Source organism: Poecile atricapillus, chromosome 13, assembly GCF_030490865.1.
Source record: "Poecile atricapillus isolate bPoeAtr1 chromosome 13, bPoeAtr1.hap1, whole genome shotgun sequence".
Taxonomy (NCBI): domain Eukaryota; kingdom Metazoa; phylum Chordata; class Aves; order Passeriformes; family Paridae; genus Poecile; species Poecile atricapillus.
Window position 1 is genome coordinate 9,301,517 of NC_081261.1, and position 22,003 is coordinate 9,323,519.

The 22,003-nt window shown below is 41.2% G+C and overlaps 1 protein-coding gene across 11 annotated transcripts in view; it reads left to right on the forward strand.

The window, feature by feature from the left end:
* Positions 1 to 12,823, forward strand: part of LOC131583899 (core histone macro-H2A.1) — a 42,918-nt gene extending 30,095 nt beyond the window's left edge. For 2 of the 11 annotated variants that reach the window (XM_058848477.1, XM_058848476.1), the window contains exons 6-9: positions 962 to 1,052; positions 4,815 to 4,904; positions 7,956 to 8,130; positions 12,095 to 12,823. In XM_058848477.1, the coding sequence (XP_058704460.1) occupies positions 962 to 1,052; positions 4,815 to 4,904; positions 7,956 to 8,130; positions 12,095 to 12,260 (522 nt within the window). In that variant the 3' untranslated portion in view covers positions 12,261 to 12,823. Of the gene's footprint in view, positions 1 to 961; positions 1,053 to 4,257; positions 4,360 to 4,814; positions 4,905 to 7,955; positions 8,131 to 12,094 lie in introns of those variants that run through there. The other 9 variants (XM_058848474.1, XM_058848475.1, XM_058848479.1 and 6 more) reach the window with 7 other exon arrangements.
* Positions 12,824 to 22,003: the final 9,180 nt, after the last annotated feature.

Consider the following 22,003-nt stretch of genomic DNA (forward strand, 5'->3'; position numbering starts at 1 on the left):
AGAGTGAACTATCATGGATGGAGAATCACTTTGAAAGTTTTTCTCTTGTTTCAGACTGATAAGAAATAAAAAAAAATCCTTCTTTATTCTGCTAATATCTTTAGCAGAAGTTTATTCTTCAGCAAAACAAAAATTGCCTTTCATGCATTATGTACTGCATTCCCTTCTTATTTGAGTAGACCTGCTGCTGTCTTTTTTTGAGATTTCCTTAATGGAATACAGCCCATAATTCTAATATTGCTGCATTTCCTATGGGAATGTAGAGAAGTAACTTAACAAGAAAAAAGGTCTAAGGTGGCTAATTTTTATATCAGCCTTTCTTAGAAATACATATATTTCTGTAAGTGTCTTAGGCATTCCAGCATACAATTAAAAGATACGCCTTACTGTTAAACCATATGAACAATTATTTGTATTTTTTAAAGCAAATTCTGTTCAACCCTGGCTGTAAATACCTTACTCCCTACATGTGAAGAAAACTGGCATTTTTAGAAACAAAATGATGAATGGCTTTACATACGAAAAGCAGTGCCTGTCAGCTTATTAGTGCTGACAAAATGGAGAAACTAATTATTTTGTTTGGCTTGATGATCCTGAATTTCTCTTTTTTAAACAGATTCCATATTTTAATGTCATGCTCTGTGGGGAACTGGTTGTTCTAGGTTTCTGCAAAGTGAAAGGGGGCATTAGCTGATTTTAAAACTTTGGAAATGATCTCATGTGATTGCTCTGACTTGTCATTTTAACATTTATTTGATCATGTCATACTCAATATTCCTCCTCCTGCTCCCTACACCCCTTTCTCTACACACACCTGCACACACAGCTCAGCATACTCCTTTGGCGCAAGGTTTGGAGATGTAAAGGTAGGAAAATATGGACGTTGGTACATGTGTAAATGTAGAGCCTGTGCTGGGTCTCTGTCCAACGTGGTTGATATACATCTGTTTACCTGTTGTAGTTGCAAGTTGTACAGGCTGACATTGCCACGATCGACAGTGATGCTGTCGTTCACCCGACAAACTCTGACTTCTACACCGGTGGTGAAGTAGGTAATGGCAAGTTCAGTGCTGCGGAGTTCGTATGTGTGTGCATGGTCGATCAGCAGCCACCAGCTTGTTGTAGCTATGCAGATTTGCATTCATTTCTCACTTCCAGCAGTCCTGACTGATCAGAACAAGAAATGAACAATTACAAACCTAGTGGGAATTTTTGGTTTTTATTGTCAAATCGGCCTTTCAGAAGTAACAATGGAGTGCACCACCAAAATTGAAGTGCAGGAACAGTATGTTAAATGCAGGCACGTGACCAAGGAAAAGGAATTTACAATACTGTTGGTTTGACATGTTAAGTGCCTGGTTTGAATGTGGTTTGAGTCTTGATCTTTAGATTTCTAACCAGTTCCAGTGCACCCTCTCCATGCCAAGTTTCAGATGTTCACATCTGGATTCATGGGCTGGATCTAACCTGTCTGTATCTTCCAAACTCTTAAGATTATCCTTATGGACTGGTGGCCTTCCTAGTCCTGTTCTGCAGTCCTCATGCCCACAAGCCCAGGCTAGTGCTGCACACACATTGATCATGAACTACATGGATAAGAGAAAGCATGACAGGCCTCTGAAGGACAGACCTCTTAATTCAGCCATCTTAACTGTCCCCTGAGTAACTCTTCTCCTAGCCTTTCTCTTACCCCTCTCACATACAGAATTTTGAAGGATTTATAAAAGGGTAGGAGTACTTTGAACTGCCTTACTAATTTGAGAAGGCAAATCAGAATTTGGGCCAAATGCAGAAGTTGCTGGCAATGCTTAACAAGTCAGCTGATCCCAGCCTCTGTTCTGCATCTCATCTTGACCTCACCATCACTGTGAAAATGGGCTCCCCCTATGCCTGAGGCTTTGTTTTCAGTACTGACTTGGAGGAAAACATGTCCTGCACCACCTGCTTTTTCTGAAAGGGCTGCTTTCTGAATAACAAGAATAGAAATGTAGCTCTGGTCAGCCTGTTGGGGCAGAAGCACTGTGATTTTGCTGGCTAAATAATAGGCAAAATGTCATAGTAGCCTGTACCTGAAGAATATGCTTCCAAAGTCTGTCAGACTCATTTAGCCAATGTGCCTGTCTCCTACCCTGTGACAAAGAAATGCTTTACTACCCTGCAAAGAAAATTGTCTCTTGAAGCTGGACTGCTTGTTCCTTAGTGTAGGTTCGTGTTGCCTCTGACTGCTGTAAGAAAGAATAGAAGTGCACAAATGCTTAGCTTCCAATGATTAACTTTTACCCGTCTAAATTTTTTTTAATTTTTTGTTGTTTTTTTCCCTAACAATTTAAATGTACTGGGGGCTTATCCCGAGAATTTTAGAGCCTAAATTTCTGCTAACGCTGTTTTCAACACTGATACCAATGCCTGCTTGGAAAGCATGAGATAATGATCTTATTCTCATGGGAGTGACACATATTTATGCCTGAGAGCAAATAAGGTACTAACCTTGAAGCTGTGAAGCAAGACTTCCATCAAGAAACTTGCTAGTGTAGTGGAAAATGGTTAAATACAGTCTTGTCTTTTGCCAGATTAAGCTAATTTACAGCATGGATGTCAAGAATAATTTCAATGTACACCCTCACTATTAATCAGTTGAAGAGCATAATTGAGGAGTAAATGCAGCATATTTCACTCATTCATACCAAATATTACTTTTTCTCTTCTTTGTACCAGATCTGCAAGAAGAGAGCTCAGTGGAATAAACTGACATGGTTGTTCATTGCTTTTAATTATAAATTAATTCCCAGTAGATGGGAAAAAGCTGATCCTTCTGGATTGAATTAAACCAAACTAGGCTAAATTTCCATTAAATGTACAACAGCTTTGCAATGCCAAAGAAATGACCTACTTAATAGAACTTTGCTGTTCCTTGGTTCTGCACGAGGCTTAATTATGTTTCCCCTTAAAGGGGAAAATTAAGGATTATGAATGTCATGGGTTTTAGGACTGCTCAGAGTTCATGGACTCATGTGGAATATAAGTGGCATATATATATATAGGAATGATATGGAAATATATACAACAAGAATATAACTAGAATAGAAGGCTGTTTTATTCCCTTCCCATGCCTTCTGAGTCAGGGTGACTTTGTAAGACGCTGGAGTCAGCCACATCTGCTGGATGGGCTCAGCAAAGGGCACAGGGTGTTGTGCTTTATTCACTGCCTTTGAAGCCCACAGTGCTTCCAAGCACCTCAGTGCTGCTTTGGATCTCCTTTCCCAGCACTCTCCTAAGACACCTTGCTGCTACAAATAAAGCCATTACTGTCTTTTCTAAGAGATTTGTAAGGTGATCCTCCCACTCAGTTGCACTGGGATAGGTAATTTAAGTTTCAGAAAATTCGTAGGAGTTTGGCTGAAATAATTATATTTAAGTGTTTAAATGAGCACAAAGAGCAAATTATGCTCTGACCTACACAGAATCTGACCTTGCAATCCAGTTTTTGGCAAACCCTGTTGTGAATTGGTTATGAAAAAGCCACTGAAAAGGCATAGCTTTTGTAATTGTCCTCAGCTTTTGTACCCCAAAAGCAATAAACTCCCACTAACAAAATAGACTCAGGGTCACAAAGTCAGTTTTTGAATGGAAAACAAATGCATTGTTTTCAACTTTTCTGTTTGGAAGAAATTTAGCAAAACAAAACCATCTTGGAGTCTTCTTAGTTCCTAGAGCTATAATCTGATTTAGTAACCGGAATCTTGGAGGAGGGACTCTGCTTCCTGGAGCATATAGTATGTGCACTTCCATCAGAAATTGCATTTTTTTTCTTTCTTCATCAGTGGAAGTAAGGGGTATCACCAAATAAATGTCTAGATCTTTAAGATACTATTTCTGAATTTTTGGAAACCAGTTTTCAAAGCAATATCTCAAATCAGAGCCTTTATGATATCACTGCTTTTTACTTATTTACCTTTATAATTAATATGCACAGTGCAAAATTATGTGGGATGCTTATGTAGTTAGGAAAATGCTTTCTTGGGCTGTTTTTTCTTTCATTAATATTTAAAACTAGAGCTGCAAAATAAGATCTAAACCATTTAGTGATGGACTGCCTTTGTAAACAGCATACCTTTTGGTTGCCCTGACACAGTGCACAGCTCTTCTCCTCCCAGAATGACTTTGTCCAGCTCCTTAGTTATAGTTAGAGAAGTTCATTGGAGGAATGTGTTCCTTAGAGATTCTCCTTATTTCTGAGGCTCTTCCTCTTGGTTAAAGGTGGCTCAACAAGCTGGGCAGTTACCAAGTAAAGCAGCCCGCTGCATTCACGAGACTGTTTCATTCCTGGGGCCACCTGTTGGGGTCAGGGACCAAGATCAGGTGAGTTTCAAATTCTTATTGTGGCAAATGGCTCTTTAAAACGATTTGTAAGAGAAGAGGGGAAATGAATCCTAGGGGAAGGAATTACAAACCTTCAACCACTGTTGAGCTAGCACATTCTTCTGGAACATTTCACACTAAGAGATGCTCATGAGAAGCAAGGAGGTAGGGATGTCATGTCAGATGTTTCTTGACAGTAAATTCCAGTCTGAGAATGTTAGCAAGGGATACCAGTGTAAGGATTTTGGGTTATTAGGGTTGTCTTTTGTTCTTTCTGTTGTTGTTGTTGTTGTTTTTAATGACTAGCTAATTCTCAAGTCCCAAAAGGTTTAGATCTTACTTTGCAGTCCCCAAAAAATGTTTGGGCAGAAAACTCTTAAGTGATGTAACAAAAGTGAATGATGAGTCACATGCCTGCTGAGATCAGAGGAGTAAACTAACAATTCTCTGTTCAGGGAGCACTTTGGAAAAGAAAGGCGGCAAGGAGTTTGTGGAAGCCGTCATTGAGCTCCGCAAAAAGAACGGGCCGTTGGACATAGCCGGAGGTGAGGCTGCGCTTCGGGACCCCAGCCCAGAGCTCTGCAGGCCTTGGGGCTTGGCTCACACAGCCCAGCTCCTCCTGCAGCTGCACTGGGGCTCTGCTGTCTGCAGGCAGCTCCCAAGGGCTGCATGTTTGTATTCTCCACAGTTAAACTGCACACATTGCATCCTAAGTAACCTTTACCAAAGCACCTGGGAGATGGGCAGTGCTGTAGTGTTACAGTAAGGCTGTTCACAGGTACGTGCATGCACGCTCAGTGTTGATCATTAAGAGCACAGTTCAGAAAAGCAATTAATGAGATGCTTATTTTTGAGTCCAACTCTTTTAAACATCTGCTTTGCTGAAATGCTGCTGACTTTCACTGAACGTAAGCGTGTGCTTAAAGTTCAGCATCTGCTTGGGTACTTAGTTTAATCAGTGCCAAAATCATCACTATAAAAGCTTACAACTTTCTGATGCCTAGTTATCAAAATTTATGTAATATCGGAGAGAAATCTACTATGTGAGTAATAACATTTGATAATGGCAATATATAATTTTACACCATCTGTGAAATTGCTGATCCATGTTGTTCATATAGGAGGCTGATTCTGCCATCTGTGTTTATGCTATAAAAATAAATACAGTGTGCACAGTTTTGTAAACGAATTCTAACTACAGCCGAAGGGGAGATGTAAGAATTCAGCTCTGACAGGAAAAATTACAAATGTTTACTTCTGGAGCTTAATACTTCGGGGGTTTCTCCCTTGCTTTTAAAAAATTTTAATAAGTTTTTCTTGGAATTTTTGTTCTGCGAAAATATGCAGAATCAATTGCTCACTTTTTTCTTTTTACTAACTTCTGTACAAGATTGCTTACCGGCCCAGACCAAACTGCTCCAAATAGGTGGCAAGTTGAAAAGAAAAGTTTCTTTTTCTCAGCTGTTAGTGCATCCCTCAGATCTGTCGGTTGCTTGTCAGTCTTACTTCAGGGCAGCTCTGCACTGCACTGGGATAAACTGGCTGTTAGGGACTTGTTGGAGGACTCTAGAGCAGAACCAATACATCCATTTTTCAATCTTACATATACCCAGTTTTCAGATTTCTCAGTTCTGTGGGCATCCCTAAAACCTACCCATAACCAGAAAGCTTACCTGGAATGTGACTAGCACAGAGTAAGTCCAAAGTTTCCTTTCTCTTTCTTACTTCCCATTTCAGTGCATTTGCATTTGAAGTAAGGGACAGCTGCTCTTGGTAATGAACAGTTGTCCTCATCAGAATCCTAATGCGTTAATTAATGACTATCGTGGAAAACACTTCCTGAGAAATATTAAAGTTGGTCATGTGTATTAATACAGTATTTTACTCCTTCAGGGTGAAGATGATATCCACATTTCATATCTGACTAGAGATACGTCAGCTGCTTTTAATAGATTTTTCTTGGATTTATGATGTATTCTAAATCTGCCAACATTTTAGTTGCACATTATGACAAATTAACATTGCCTAACACTGAGGCTATTCAACATGTTGGGACTCTGCAAACCCATAAGAACATAAATGCTTGTGCTTCAGTTGTCCTTCAGATGCTCTGGTTAACCCCTGGTCAGGATCCATATGACACAGTCTATTTTCTCTTTCCTGCAGCAGCCATGAGATAGTATCCATATGTGATGGTCATGTGCCAAGAGTTACTTCTACTATACTTAAATAGCAAAATGCCTCTTAAACATTCCAGAATGGAATAGAGGATTTCAGACCTCTAAGCACCTTTGCAAACTTGATTTTTAATTTTTTTTAAAAACTAACTAGTATTTTTATTGGTTCTGTGAAGACATAAGCTGCCATTTTATACCTACACTTCTGTGGGGTATTTTAGGGGCTGACTTTCTGTCAAGGCTCACTGTATGCTCTTGTGAGATTTCAGATGTTTTTCTTCCCTCAGCTTGTGATTAGGGTGGTTTGCTTCCCCCCACCTTTTGTTTTTTTAGCAAACCAAAGTTGCAACTTTTTTTATTTGCAATCACAGCCCAGTGAGTTCAGAAATGACAGAAATCCTTGTACCCTGGCTTCTGGCAGGCAGAGCACAGTCTGTTGCTCTGTGATGGGAAATGGTGAACCCAGACCATGTTCTCCTGCAGAGAAGGAGGCCCCTCATCTGGAGAATCCCTGCCTGTCAGCAGTTCGTAGGCAGGGTCTGCTGCATCTTCTTAGTCCCCACAAGTCTCTGGTAATATTGTGGTGATAAGATATGATTAGCATGGTAAAAATTCTTCTTCATTTCTTTGTATGTACAAGGCCTGGCCTGTTGTTACACAAACAGTGTGAACTAAACATTGCAAATCTGTAAATGCATCCTCTGTCAAGAATGTGATGAAAGAGAGAAACTAAGCCCAGCATTGTTCAAGTGATCTCGGATGACCCATACACAGAAAAGCTAAAATAAGGCCAGGCCCAAAGTCTTGAAATCACACAAAATGTCTTGATTATAGTTATTCAGAGACAAAGCTGGAAATAAAGCCAGAATCTTAATTCACCTCTTTTCCCATCCTTCCTTGGGGGTTTGCAGAGCACTAGTAGCTCTGATCTGCTCCAGTTTGGGCCGGGGTATGATCAGAAGCCAGCTGAACACTGTACATTCAGCAGGAGTAACTGAAGGTCACTGGAGTCTTAACTCCTTGTGATGTCCAGAATCCTGGTATTTACTGTATCTCTGCAGTAAACCCAACCAAAGCAAGATCATCCCTTGTCTGGGATGAGCAGATACTGCCCTTCTCCTTACCCAGTCCTCAGTATAAATGTGCTTCCTTTGATGTCAGCCATGAATTCTTGCTCTCTCTCAAATAAGCTCAATCCTAGCTATGATTTATAAATTATCAGAGCAAAATGCAGCTGAAAATGGAAAACACAAAGTCTCTTGTAATCATGTTGTATTTTAAGGCTGTGTGATTTATAATCTAAAACACTCTCAGGGACTAAAGGAATGTCTGTTGATCGTTTGCTATTTTAATCACATGTACACTCCTTTAATCCTAAAGAGAGGAAAGTAATTATGTTTAATTTTCAATTCTTCCTAGCTGTTGTCAGTGCTGGCCATGGACTGCCTGCGAAATTTGTGATCCACTGTAATAGCCCAGGCTGGGGCTCAGATAAATGCGAGGAGCTGCTGGAAAAGACAGTGAAGAACTGCTTGGCTCTGGCTGATGAAAAGAAGCTGAAATCAATCGCCTTTCCTTCCATTGGCAGTGGCAGGTAAGGCAGTCAGGCAAACCTAATGCCAAATAGGTCACATTCTCCAAGTGCCATCTGGTGTTCCAGCCCCTTCCCATGTACAAAACACATTGCTACAATGCTGGCATTTTTCTTCCTTGTTTAAATCAGTTCCCTAAAGGAAGAGTTTCTTCTAGGTTTGTTTAGGCAGTGCATGGAGCCTACACTGTTTTCCAGAGTACTAGTTTAGTGTTGACAGATCTCACAGTGATCCCAGCAAATCCTAAAACATTCAAATGGGATAACGACTGTAAAACGAACTTTCAAGAGAATATTAAAAGACTTCTTTCAGACTATCAATTCATTCATATAAACTGGAGATGTGGAAAAGAACATGAAGGGGTCTCTTTTGCCTGATTTTTAGTGTGTAATGAAACTTACCTGTCTTATAATGGCCAGAAGACACAGCTTAGTGTTTGTTTAAGCAGCAAACCTAAAGTGCCTTGATTCTCAGGATTTGCAGAGTCACTTCAAGCTTTCATCCAAAATCCATGAGGTGAATTCCATACAGTTTACATCATGGGACTATTTCATTAGAAAAACAGAGACCTTAAAAACCCCTGCCAAGGTCTTTGAAAGCCTCAGTCTAAAATTCAGGTGCTCTGGCTCTGTACAGTGTGCTCAGTGCCTTTGAAAGTTGGATCATGTTCTTAAGAGTCAGTCCAGACTGGTGGCACCTTTAGTCTGAGGCTTCTGGGTTTAAGGTGCAGAGGGAGGTTGGGAACACCTGGTCCTCACTGTTGGCTCAGTAGGAAGACCAAGGGCCAAATCTAGGCTGAATTACACAGTTGTGTCTCTTAACCCTGAACAACTGACCCTCTTGAGTTTAGCATGAAAGAAGTTGGCTGGTGTACAGCAAGAATATTCTTCCCATTGTGCTATATTGCAGCACTAGATTAATTCTTGCATATTCTGTGGGCTAGGGCACAATACAGTATTTGAGGTTTTGGGTGAATTACAAGAAATAAAAGTTTCATTAGGATGCTAAATTTAAGCAACTTGCATCACACAAATCTCCAGCTAAGGTTAATTTGCATAGGTGTCATTTTAAGGAGATAACTTGAGCAAACTTTGCAGGACAGTAGAGAAATAGAGCAGAGGGTTCCTAATAACCTGTTGGATTAGCTGTCAGGGTCACAAGCTGGTCAGTAAAAGGAGAAGCTCTGAATCACTGTCTGGGAAAAGTTCTATTCCTCCATGGAATGATGTGGAGAGTGTAGAGTGACTGTGGAATTGATTATGCAAAAGTGGGACTGTGTAAAGTATCTTCTACACAGCCCTGTCTTTTCTGGATAGCTCCCAGCAAGGAACCATTCCCAGCCCTTGTTGTTAAGTATGTGATTGGTACTGCAAGATGATGAAGATTTGAACAATCCTTAGGATTCACATTCGGTTCTGAAATCTGGTTACTGATAGGCAGGATCTGGGGCAATATGCCACTTGGCATATACATGTCATTCTTACTTGAGCCAGTTGAAGTGGTGCTTTTAAAAGATGGAGAAGAATCAAAAGAAGTAATATATGAAGTTATGCATTTTTCCTTTTTTTTCCCCTTAATTAGAGATACTCAAGCATAAGTTAATTTTGGAGAGAACATAATATATTTTGACAATATTCTCTACTTGTTTTTATGAAGTCAAAAGCATTAAAAAAAGAAAAAAAGTAAAGCTTTAAAAGATAGCAAATGCCAGATACCACATGTATGCAGCTGTTCTAGTACAGGCATCTGTCAAGCAGACATCACCCAATAAACCCACATAAACAGTTTCATTCTCTTTTATAGTTGAGGAATGGGATTACATGAGGGCAGTTCAAATAAATCACGAGGGGAAATAAAATAGCATACTTGTAGCATTCATTGGGCCAGATGCTCAGCTACAGCCAACTTATGGAAAGCACAACTTGGGTGCTGTTCAGAGGTAGCCTGGAGTTCAGTCTGGTAGGGCCAGCAGGAGAAAAGGGAGAGTTAGGGATTGAACATGAAGTCATCCTCTTGAGAAGGGATTTCATTCTGAGGCTCTGACTTTGATCTGAATTGACACTGGTTTGGCTGAAGTCCCAAACTGCCTTTTCACAAGAATTTAACTCAGACCCATCGATCAATGCATGAGGCTTCTGTTTCTTACAGCCCACACATGGCCATCAGGCCAGCATCTTTCTGCTGATTTTTCTGCTGTCTTTTGTTTCTTTTGGGAGAGATGCCCTGGGCAGTGGATTGTTATCAGCTTGCCTGGCACTGTGACTTCCTTTCACCAGACCACTCTTCTTTCATGTGCCCTGGTGTGACCACCACGCCAGAACTCTTGGAAGCTGTGTGACTTCAGAGGCCCCTGAGAACAATTCAGAAACAGTGTATGTTCCCTTTTGTGCTGCCCTGCATGACAGTCAGGAATAAAATTCCTAGGAGACCTCTACACTCTATGTCAGGATGCAGAATTTTTAGGTAACCTGCAAGTGCTCAGGTATGCAGGCTGCTGACTTCTAAGCAGATCCAGTGTCAAAACAGTTGATTAACTTATCACACAGCTGATTATCCCTGACCAGCTCATTTGGCTTTAGAATAGTACAAGCTTTGCTCACTATGCTTTTTCCATTTATTTTTCTTCTTCAATAGAAGAAAAAAATCAGGCATTTTAAAAAAAAAAAAACAGTGTAAGCTATTTCATGCCATCATTTTTGAAATACCACAAACATTATCTTTAAGACAGCATATATAGCATCACATTACAGGCAGGACTGACACGGAATTGCTCACTGAGAATGCTTTTTTAGTAAGGCAATATGCAGCAAGTGACATGACACAGGCAGTTGCTCTTCACGTTTGGTGTGCTGAAGCACAGAATAAGAGGGAGATTACAACAGCATTTTACTACCAGTGTGGTGCTTCAGTGAACAAGTGCTGAGAAATGTTCACCTGTTAGAGTCAGAGGTGGATTTAGCACAGCTTCTTTCAATTGCTCAGGAAATGATGAGAAACTCATCAGTCTGTGTAATCTGTAAGTTATTTGTAGTATTAACAGTACACACTTTATAATGGGGAGTATTAACTACCAGGTATTTGTAAGTGCATGTCAAGGTACAGGTGATGTCCAACAGGCTCTTTCAGGTTCTTTTTGGGTGCTACTCCTAAGAGAGTGGTCGTGTCCCATCACCTTCAGACAGACTATGGAGTGCACATCACTGAGGCTGGGGGTGGGCTCAGAATTTGGCAGGGTAAAACCACGGTCTGGGTGAGAAGCAACATTTCAGGAGCAACAAGGTTCAGGCTGTGTTCCAAGCAGTTACCACTGTAATTCCAGGAGTTTGCCATAACCTATAAAATTCAGGTCATAAAGTTCAGGTCATAGCTTTGTTCAGACCAGTCTACTTGTGCTTGACTTGTTTTAAGATTAGATTAATCTTTTGGACAAGGATTCCTAGATAAAAATGTGAAGTTTATAAGAAAGGTTGTCAGGTTAGGTCCTGTAAAATCCTGTGCTTAGTTACCATTAATAGTGGCAAGACCATATCGTACTTTGGGTCTTTTCATGTTTCATGTTCTATATCAAGTTCTCTGTTCCTTTTTACTTTTCTTTAAGAGTTGCTTTGCTTTTGGGACAGGTTTGGCTTTGCAGCTCCAACACATACACTGTTTTCCAGAACACAGCAGGCTCTTGGTTTACTTACCTGTGAAATGAGAATAATTGACCCCTCAGGTATCATGAGGTTCAACCCATCAGTGTGTGTAGACTCCGTATTTGTATTTTGGGAATGCTTTTCTTCTGTTTGAGCATTTTAAGTCTTTAAATCAACAAGTTTGTAGCTTCTAATTCAGACTGTAAACACTGGCTTTGCAGCTTTATTTACTGAGGTGTTGGGGAAAAGCTGGAGCCTTCCCTGCGAGGTTAAACCATCAAAAGTTGGTTCAGCAAGTCTTGATTTTCTTTTTTCCCCTCTCTTCTTCTAGAAATGGCTTCCCAAAACAAACAGCTGCTCAGCTTATCCTGAAAGCCATCTCCAGCTATTTTGTTTCCACAATGTCCTCTTCAATCAAGACGGTGTACTTCGTGCTCTTCGACAGCGAGAGTATAGGGATATACGTGCAGGAAATGGCCAAACTAGATGCCAACTAAGCCTAGAAAGCTACAGTACCAGCCCCCTTTTCCACCCATCAGCATCCCCAAATCCTTAACTCATTGTGAGGCAGAGCATCCCTTATTTTAAAATTTGCTCATTTAGGGAAATAAAGGTGGGGTTTTTGTTGTTTTGTTTTGGAATTTTTTGTTTGTTTTGTTTTTCCTCTCCAAACTGTTTTATGTTGGCACTGATAGTTGGCATTACTGCTGTTAATGCACTGTTATACCAGGCATTGTCTGAAGTTAGTGTAATCTAGAAGATTTTATAGTTTTATTTTAATGAAGTATGAATTGAAGCAGGAAACTGTTAGGAGTATGTAGTCTTTTACTTGTGAAAGAAACAGGCCAACCCTATTTTGTAACTGTGTTGTGGTGCTTTATCAATACATCAAGTGGCGTTCCTTTCATTTTTTAAAAGAACAGATGCTATAAACCTAATTTGTGTTTGTTTATTGTCTTAATGATTCTGGAAGAAAAAAAATACATAAACCCTGTTGTCCTTAATTATATTTACAATTTTGAAACTGTGTGAATTGATTTAGTAAAATGTTTGAACTGTTGCTCTTGATGTACTTGGATTGATTTTTCCTTTAAGCCTTTTTGGTTTTTTTAAGTTCTGAAAAGTTAGCTCTGAGAGGGATGAGAGATCAGAATCAGTGACCTGGAAGTTTGTTTGGATAAGCTGGGCATCTTCCCTGTGTTGGCTGCATGTGTGTGTGTGCTCAGTGACACTCACTTTCGCGACTGGACTTAGGATGTTTATTTTTCATACCTATATTACATTTTTGCAGACAGTAAGCACTTCTACACCTTAATCTAGCAAGCTACAAAGGGCAACCTAGGCCTCTCTCCACAAGGCCTTTTAAGCATAAACCGTCCAATTCTCAAATGCCAACTAATTTATTTTTACTTTTAACCCCGCAACCAAACACCCGTGTTCAGCACTGCATTAGTGTCCAATCACCCAATACCACCCAGAACCACGGAGAGGAAGGAAGAAAGGCAAAGATGAGCCAGTGCCCTAGAACCTCCATCTTGTCCCTTATTCACTACTCTAACTCTAAATTTTTCACCCAGTGACTTAACATGATTCTGTCTTACTCACACATTCATGTTCCCAGTTTCTCTACTCAGTTTTAGAAACCTTCTCCATGGTCTTAAATTAAACCCAGTGTTCTCTTGAGTGCCTGAGCTTGTCAGCACAGATAAAGGGACAATTTTTGTACCTAGGACTCCTGACAACTCACAGCTAGGATTTTTCCAGTGTTCACACTTCCCAGTTGCTGCTTCAGATCCTCCTGTTCATAATCTGCCCTAATTGCCTATTCAGTTTGGGAGGTTGAAGCCTTTTAGATCAAGCCAGGCCTAAGATTTTTTGAACTCTTTTTCAGTCATCTAATACTGGCCTGTTTGAAGTTACTTTGTATTTTTTCCAAATATTTGTGAGCCCCGTTTGTAATGATGGTCCTGTCCTTTGCACAGCTGAAATCCATACCAACATAGACCTTTATGGAAGCCACTAGGGTTTCTACTCTGAGAAAAAGAAGTTACACTGTTAAAAGCTATTGCATGTGCATGCTGCTCTGTGGGAGGCAGCTCTTCCTTTGAAGTTTTTAGCTGATTTCCAGGTAGGAGGCATAAGTTTTCCATCTCTGTTGAAAACTTAATTTGCTGATGAAAGAGTATTTCACATCCAGTCTGGATTGGCCCAGAGCAACAAGCAGACCAAATCTGCCTTTTCAGTAAGTTCATGAATACCAAATAATGAAAATGTGTAGCTTGAACTCCTGCAAAAGTTTGGGGTGTTTTGTGTAGAAGTCAAAATACTTGGAGCCTTTAAGCGTAGAGGAGTAATGGCAGCAATAACAAAAGAAAAGTTTAAAATATAAAAGTTATTCTACATATGCACCCAAAATTAAAAGGAACAAAGGATAAATTATTTTTATGCTTCAAATGTGTAAAGTGTTTGATCAGAATATGAGCTCAAACTTTAAAATTTTAAAGGCCAAAATGCATTTTGTGCATTCCTTAGACAGCAGCTGAAGAGACAGTAAATGATACATGGTGCAGTACTTCAGGCATTTAATTGTGAAGCATCTGGTACTGCAGTTGGATTGATCCTTGGAGTTCAGCTGAACTTGCACTTTCCCCAAGTTTCACTAGATGTCACTAAAAGAATTGAAAAATATCAAAAAACTCTGATGAGCAGCTAACTTGGAGTGAAATGGGCCTTGATATTTTTTTCAGCACAGGAGGGGATTTTTAACACAAGAGAGCGCGCATCACACTGAGCATTCAGAAAACAAAATCCTGATCTGTTTGCAGTGTAGAATTTACTATACTGTATTAAATCTCACTATTTTAAACTCCAAAAGTCTTCATGTCAACAGAAGTGTTTATCTAAAGATATTTTCTAGGCAGTTGAAAGTACAACCTCCAGTGGCATCTAATAGATCTTTCTTACACTGCACCAGGCTGGGAAGGCCAACTTTTGTCTTTCAGCTAGAAAATCCTAAAGCAAACTGAATTGTTATTCAAATCACATGGACTTACTTCTTCTGGCCTTACATCTCAGCTCCTTATTTAGCTATGGGCTTCATAAATAGCTTGGCTGACTTCATTGGGATCACCTGTGATGTGCCATTTTATTTGCTGGGATTATGGTGCTTTTGTAAGGAAAAAACAAAACCAAAATCATTTGCATTTGTTGGAGCTGGTCTCACGTGGGGCATTGCCATATTCTCTTTCCATACAAACACCAGAGCATCCTCTTCTTCCTCCTCCAACAGCCCAGAGCCATCTGTGTTCACCCACATCTCCCACAGCCCAAGGAATGCTGCTCCAAGGTCCCAAAATCCAGCAGACTGTCAGGAGAGCCAGAGAGCCCAGAACAAGGTTGACCTCAGGCAGCCCGAGTAGATTATGGCACCTATTCAAGAACCTAAAAAGTAACATATCAGGTTACATTCACAACAAGGAAAACAAGAGGAGAAATTCCTGCTAACATGTGCACTGGGGCCAGGATATTACTTTGGGAATCTCTCTGGCATTTTGCTTGTTGGAGCTAAATGTGCGAGCTTTACTTCCAAAAAAAAAATAATAAAAAAAAAAAATCACACTTTGTGAAGACCACACAGGGAAAAAGGTCAGTGAGGTGCCTTTACAGCTGCTTCTCTTACTGGTAAGTTCATTTTGGCTTTGACCTGAACACAGCAGTTAAAATAGACATTCTCTAACTTTTTAAATACTTAAAAAAAGTTAAAAGCATTTTGTGGTCAATAGCATTTTCAATTCACATCAGTAGAGTCAGGTGGGTGAGCAAGGATGACCCTGACAGGAGGTACAGACACATGGCAAAGACTGTGCCTGTCCTGATCCCTGTTGCATCCTGGAGATCCCACTGCTTCCTATTTTTGGGCAAAGAATAGGTGGGACTGCGCTGCTTCCATGTGCTTGACTCAGAGATTACAGGTCTGACAGTACATTTTATCGTCAGTGTTTAAACTTACACCATAATTGAGAACAAATAATTGTTCTAATTGTTTAATAAATGATGGATTTAAAAAAAATAATTTTAGATTAATAACTAAGCCCTCTTAACCATAATATTGGAGAAGCACAGTGTACAGCAGGGTAACAAAAGCACCAATGGGACAACACCAGGACATCTCCAGAGATTTGTCACCAAAAATGCTTCCATGTACAAGATTTTATCACAATTGGGAAATACAACTCGAGGGTCCACTGGGAGCAGTACCAACATAATCATAATATGGAAATACAAAAGGTAGGTGTTAATACCTAGATACCAGAGTGTGTAATCCTTCAGCCACCTAGTGTACTAAGGAAGAGTCACTGAAGTGACTGTAGTTTTGTAAATAAGTGAGGAAGACTGAAACTGGAGTCATTAGGTGTGAGCAAAGCAGTTTTAGAAATACTTTTTCCAGTAAGAAGGTGAATTGGGAACCTTCCTATTTGTATAAATTCTCCAAAAACCAGAGCAGAGCAGAATCAGAGTCCTAGGATGGTTTGGGTCAGAGGGACCTTAAAGATCATCTCTTTCCAACTCCCTGCCTTGGGCAGGGACACTTTGTACTAGACTAGGTTGTTCAGAGCCCAGCCCAGCCTGGCCTTAAACACCTCCAGAGAATTCAGAAAAAGTACTCCAAAAGAGAAAATAATAACACACAGACAAGACACCAGAACCATACTCGGACTGAAACAACCAGCGAGGCAAAAGTTTACAGAAAAATAAGGCTCCATGTTTCCAGCATTCATTAGCACCAAGTTTTTGTGAGCTCCCTGCCTCTTGATCCCAGCTAAAATTGGGGTTTCTACCTGAGAAACAGCATTGACAGGAGCTGCAAGTGCTGGCTACTTGAAGATGAAGTCTGTAGCCTGTGCTAACCAGTCACATACTCTGCTCTGTGCTGGTTTTACAGAGGACGGTAATACCTCAAGTTGTAACAGCAACTCAGAGGGAGCAGCATAATTGATAGGCCTGAAGAGTGCAGGTAAGTAGGAGGATTGTATTTATATCCCCAGCATGAAACCCAAAGGGAACCAGGCTATTGCACACTGGCTAAAGTGCTTGAAAATTGCCACCGATTCCTTTTTGTGTCAAGTTCTTCAGAGATTTAGTTCACTCCTCCATAGAATCCCACTTAATGCCTCCACAATTCATGTTTAACCATTATCACTAGCAACCTGCTCATAAATGCTTCTTCCTTGTTAGATTCCACGACCAGGAATCAAGGGGAGATGATACTGCTGTTTCCTAATACAAAGGAAGGAGCGACGATGTTTCACAACGCAGCCCATAAAATCCCAACTCTTCCCCACTTTTTCACCAGCCTGGTTAACGGAAGAAATTTGATATTTTTGTACCTTGAAATGACTAACCTTCTTAGGCTTAGGAGAATAAATTAAAGTTGAGTCAAAGTATGCCTCAGCTGCAGCAATGGGCAGATTGATTTGCTTTCCATCTGGGAGATTAAATTCCACTGCCAAAAAAATGGCACCAGCATAATTAGCTGTCAGTCAAGTTGCAAAGAGACAGACTATGTGGGATAATTGAAAGCCCTGCAGCTTCTCATTACATACTACAGTAGTCCTATTTGCAAATTTCCACCTTGAGGAGGTTCTCCCAACATGGTCAGGATTGTACTCATTCCTCCTGGCACATTCTTGTGAAGTGAAACAGGAGTGTTGTGCAGGGATGGATTAATTTTAAGTAACTCGCTTAACCTAAGTTGGTTATAATATATTTGTCAACAGCCCCTGACAGCTCCACTAGACTTTAATTGCAAACAAATCCAAACAGCTAGAAGGAAATGGTACATCTCCCACTCTGGTTACACCCAGGAGACACCATTGCAGGCATAAGAAATCACTTCCCTCCCTTTGCCTTTCTTTCTTCTCCATGCACCGTCCCTCCCGCAGAAATCCTCCTATTCAGCAAATTGTAATTCATAATGAACCCATCAGTATGCAATATTACAAACATGTACCTTTCATAAAATAATGAACTCTCTTTTTTCCTCCCCTGTTTCCTGAGCGATTACTGAGTGTATGGGAAAGTTTATAATCATAGAAGAGCATCGCAGAATGGTTCAGGTTGGAAGGGACCTGGAAGATCACCTGGTTCCTACTCTCTGCCATGAGGTTGGTCAGAGCCCCATCCAGCCTGGCCTTGAGAAACAAGTAGCTCTGATACCAGCCCAAGCCTCACTGAAGGGTGTGGAGTAATCTTGGTGATGAGGCAGGAGGCAAAAAGGGTTCTAAGAGTAAAATATTTTACAGCTTTTATCCTAAAACTACAGGAAATATGTAATCCAGATTTTTCCTTTGACTATAATGGGAGTCAGCACTTCCTGCGTGCTCTTTTTAAGGTGAGACCTAATTTCTGCCCCTCTTCCCCAATAAACTCAGGAGAATTGGGTCCATCCCACTCTCCAAGCTCCCAATTTTAAACAAGGCACAGTTGCCCCCAGCTCCTGCAGAGTTCCTGGCCATTCCTCCCTCCCCATGGCAGCCATGCCCCGCCTCAGCGCTGGGCATCCCCATCACCCCATCACTTCTGCCTGCTGTGATTTATACCCGTGTCCCGAGGTGGGAGGGATGGGCGAGGTTTCGGGGGCTTCATCTGCTTTTGGCAGCTCCCAAGCTCTCCAGCCCAGAAATGTAACTGGTTCCCACAGAAGAGGGAGCCAGTGTCACACCTCCCACACGGTGTGAACCCTCCGAGCTAATAAAGCCCGGACTAATACACTAATAACTCTTCTTAAACCAGAGCTTTCATTATAAATGTAATTTATGTTCACCTTTAAGAGCACCACAAACCTGAGCCCTCTCACAGGCACAGATTTGCCTCTCGCCTCCCTGCAGCACTTCCTCAACACTGGGACGCACTGGTGTGAACTGGGAGCCAAACCGGGAACGGAGCAGGTGGTTCATAAAATGAGTAAAGCCAAAGTAATGAGTTTGCTGCTGTGATGTGGGAGACGACTGGGTTGGCACACCAGAGCAAGACAGAAACTGCAGAAAATGGTGTGAAACTATTCCCGATTATTCAGGCTCCATCAGAAATATAAACACGCAAATCTACTCCTATGTCTAGAGGGAACAAGTCAGGATTTAGCACACAGGTCTCACGCTGGCTTATCCTCATGTATGTCAGGAATGGGAAAATTGCCCCTCTTGTCTGTGCACAATGCCCCTCTATGATTTATTAGACAGTCCTCTTTTTTTGCCTCAATTACTCACTTCAAAAGAGGGTGGAAATGGGACATTCCTAGCCCTAATACTGAATGCATGTAGTCAATAAAAAAGAAAAAACACTGAAAAATGTTTAAAAGGAGGGTGCTTAAGTTATTGCAGCCCTTGGGAGCATTAATGTATGTGCCAACAAGTTACTGTATGTGGCTTTAACATGCTTATTTATTCTGCTGTGCAATAAAACTCTCTCTTAAATAGTGCCAAAACCTGTTTGCCATGGCAACCCCTCATCACACGTGTTCCAGTAGTACTTACAAGCACCTTCTTAAAGAGAAATACACAGCAGGATGGATGTCTTGTGACCTTCAGGGCATTTTACAAAGTTTTAAGCACCCATGTAAATATTACTTTGGACTGAAATACTTATTCCAGGTATTTTTTTTTTTTCTTTTTAAGCAACATTAAGCAGTGAAGAAAATCTTGTTCCTTGCTCACTTCTCTCCAAGCAGAGCTCTAATTACTGGGACAAAGCACAAAGCCTGGTTTTTACCTGGCAAGACTCAGGTGTTGCCAGTTGGCTGGGGGAGCATGATAGGGATCATCTGATTTTCTGTATTTCCAAGTGCACTGCAGCTGTTCCTGGTGTTCAGTCATCCTTTGTACTGTCACAAGAAAACAGAGGTTTTCCCTCCTCCCATCTACACAAATGTTTTCTCAGTGTAAATGTTTTCCAGCCACTGGCCTGGAATCCAAGCATGCACATATCCACAATAAAGCCACTAACACTGCTGTTACACCTCCAGTCCTGCAACTACCCAGGAAAGGGGTCAGTCCTGCTTGCTTTCACCACTGTTTAATTTACTGCTGTGCCTTAACAAAAGTGGCAAGACCAGCTCATTTCCCACATCACTGGGCAATACATCCATGGGCCACTGCAGGAAGCTGCATGGAGCAGGTCTGGGCTATCCTGCTAAGCCATCCTCCCACAACAAGACACTGCAGTGTGGGAATCTCTGTAGGAAACCAGGTTCCTTGGAGGGCTGCCCTGCTCACTGTCCAACCATCATCTCTCAGCTGGAGACAGCACTAAACAGAGGAGGTTCCTCAGCCTTTCCAGATACAAATTCCCAGTGACTTAACAAGCAAAACCTGATTGATAGTGGCCTTTTTTTATCATCATTGGCTGTTTGTCCTGTTGTGGACAAGCAGGACCAGTGGAAGGGGCAGCCAGGCAGGTTCTGCCCAGGGAGTGGGGCTGCCCCCAGGGAAGCTTAACTGCTAGGAGTTATCTTGTCTGCTCCTCCCTCCTTCCTTCTCACCTGCTTCTCTTTGGGGGGTTTCCACTCCTTTCCTTCCCATTTCAAAGAACATTATTTAGTATTTCCCAAACCCATCACAGGACTGTGCAGGATGATGAAGCACCTTTATTTCCTTGGTCTGGAGAGGGCAGGGCTGGCTCAGCAAGCTCAGGTGGCTGAGCCCATCATAAATGGCTGGTGGAGCCTCCTGAGAAGCCACTCCCCAACAGCTACAAGGGCCCTGCATAACAGCACATCCTGAAAAACCCCCACAGCCCCAGGAAGGATTCCCAGTGCCCTCCATCCTGGAGGTGGTGCTGCCCAGATGTGAGTTCATGCTTGGGGCATCCCTGAGGAAATATTCACTTCACTGAATGCTGCTAATAAGATTGCTAGGGGGAAAAATAAAAGATATTTTAGTCCTCTGGCATCATATAGAACCACAGAATATTTTAGGTTTGGAAAAAAAAAAAAAAAGTAAGATTATCAAGTCAAACCATTAACCTAACACTACCAAGCCCAGCACTAAATACCATTACTTTTTGCACAAAGAAGTTCAATTTAATCTTTACAGAAAGAAATCCATGAACATTTTCAGCCTCTCCTGGGCCATGCACTTTCCTCAGAGCTGACAAACCTTGTCCACTCCATTGCCCATCTAAATTCCCTGTCCCAGGCCCTCCTGCAGACTGTGGAGGGAAAGGGATGGTCCCAGTAAGGCACAGGAACATTACCAGATATGGCTGTACAGACATTCCTTCTTGTAGCCAGCTCCAGGGAAATTCTCCCTCCAGCACCCAGGAAAGGAGTCCTAGGAAGCATCAGAAAACAGTTGTTTTAAAAATAAATAGATGTATATAAAGCAAGAAAAGAAAACTGTGTTCTTAATACTCCATTACTAACAGTGCTCAGGAAGGGATTTTTCTGCTTTTCTGGATTGTAACAGGCTTAAATAAGAATCCCTATCAGAGTATAATTTTGTAATTATGCAGATAAAATTTTCTTCTTGGAATGACAACAAAAACAGTCACAAGCTGCATTGCTTACACATTTCTGTAAATAGCAGAGATGTCTCTCAGGTTGCACTTCCATGAAGACCACAAGCATGTCACCCTGACAAACCACAAATCATTTAAGACTCCAGGCATTTAATAGTGTTGTCCTGTTGGTTTTAGTGAGGCTTTCAGCTGCTGGCTCCTGGCAGAATTCCTGAAGCAGTTGTGCCAAGCAGAAAGCTGATTTCCCAGCCATATGTTATTAATTAACCATTTCAGCACCAACTCAGGTGCATCCTTTGATGTGCAGTGAAGCCTGTAGAGAGCCAACCATCCTGAGGGCATCCCAAAAAACCAATGCAACACCTAGAAAGAAATAAATCATAAAATAGTTTGGGTTGGAAAGTGTTGAAGAACCTCCGAGCAATTCAACAGTCTTCACAGAAGTAATTGTGAACGCCAGTTTATTTCTATTATCAGCACACTTTTATAGGGTTCTACAGGGTTTGCAGGCAGAGCGAGCTACTATTGGTTAACACACACAAGTTTACATTCTTGTCTCGTTACACAAGAACATTGTTTAACTTTCTGCAGGTAAGTTTCAAGGATTTTAGCCCTTAATATTGCGACTTATCCCAGAGGCTGGTTTGTGCAGACAGGCCTTTACTAATATATCATGTCCCCCATCTGCTAAAAAGCTCTCTATAGGAAAGGACCTTAAAATATCCCA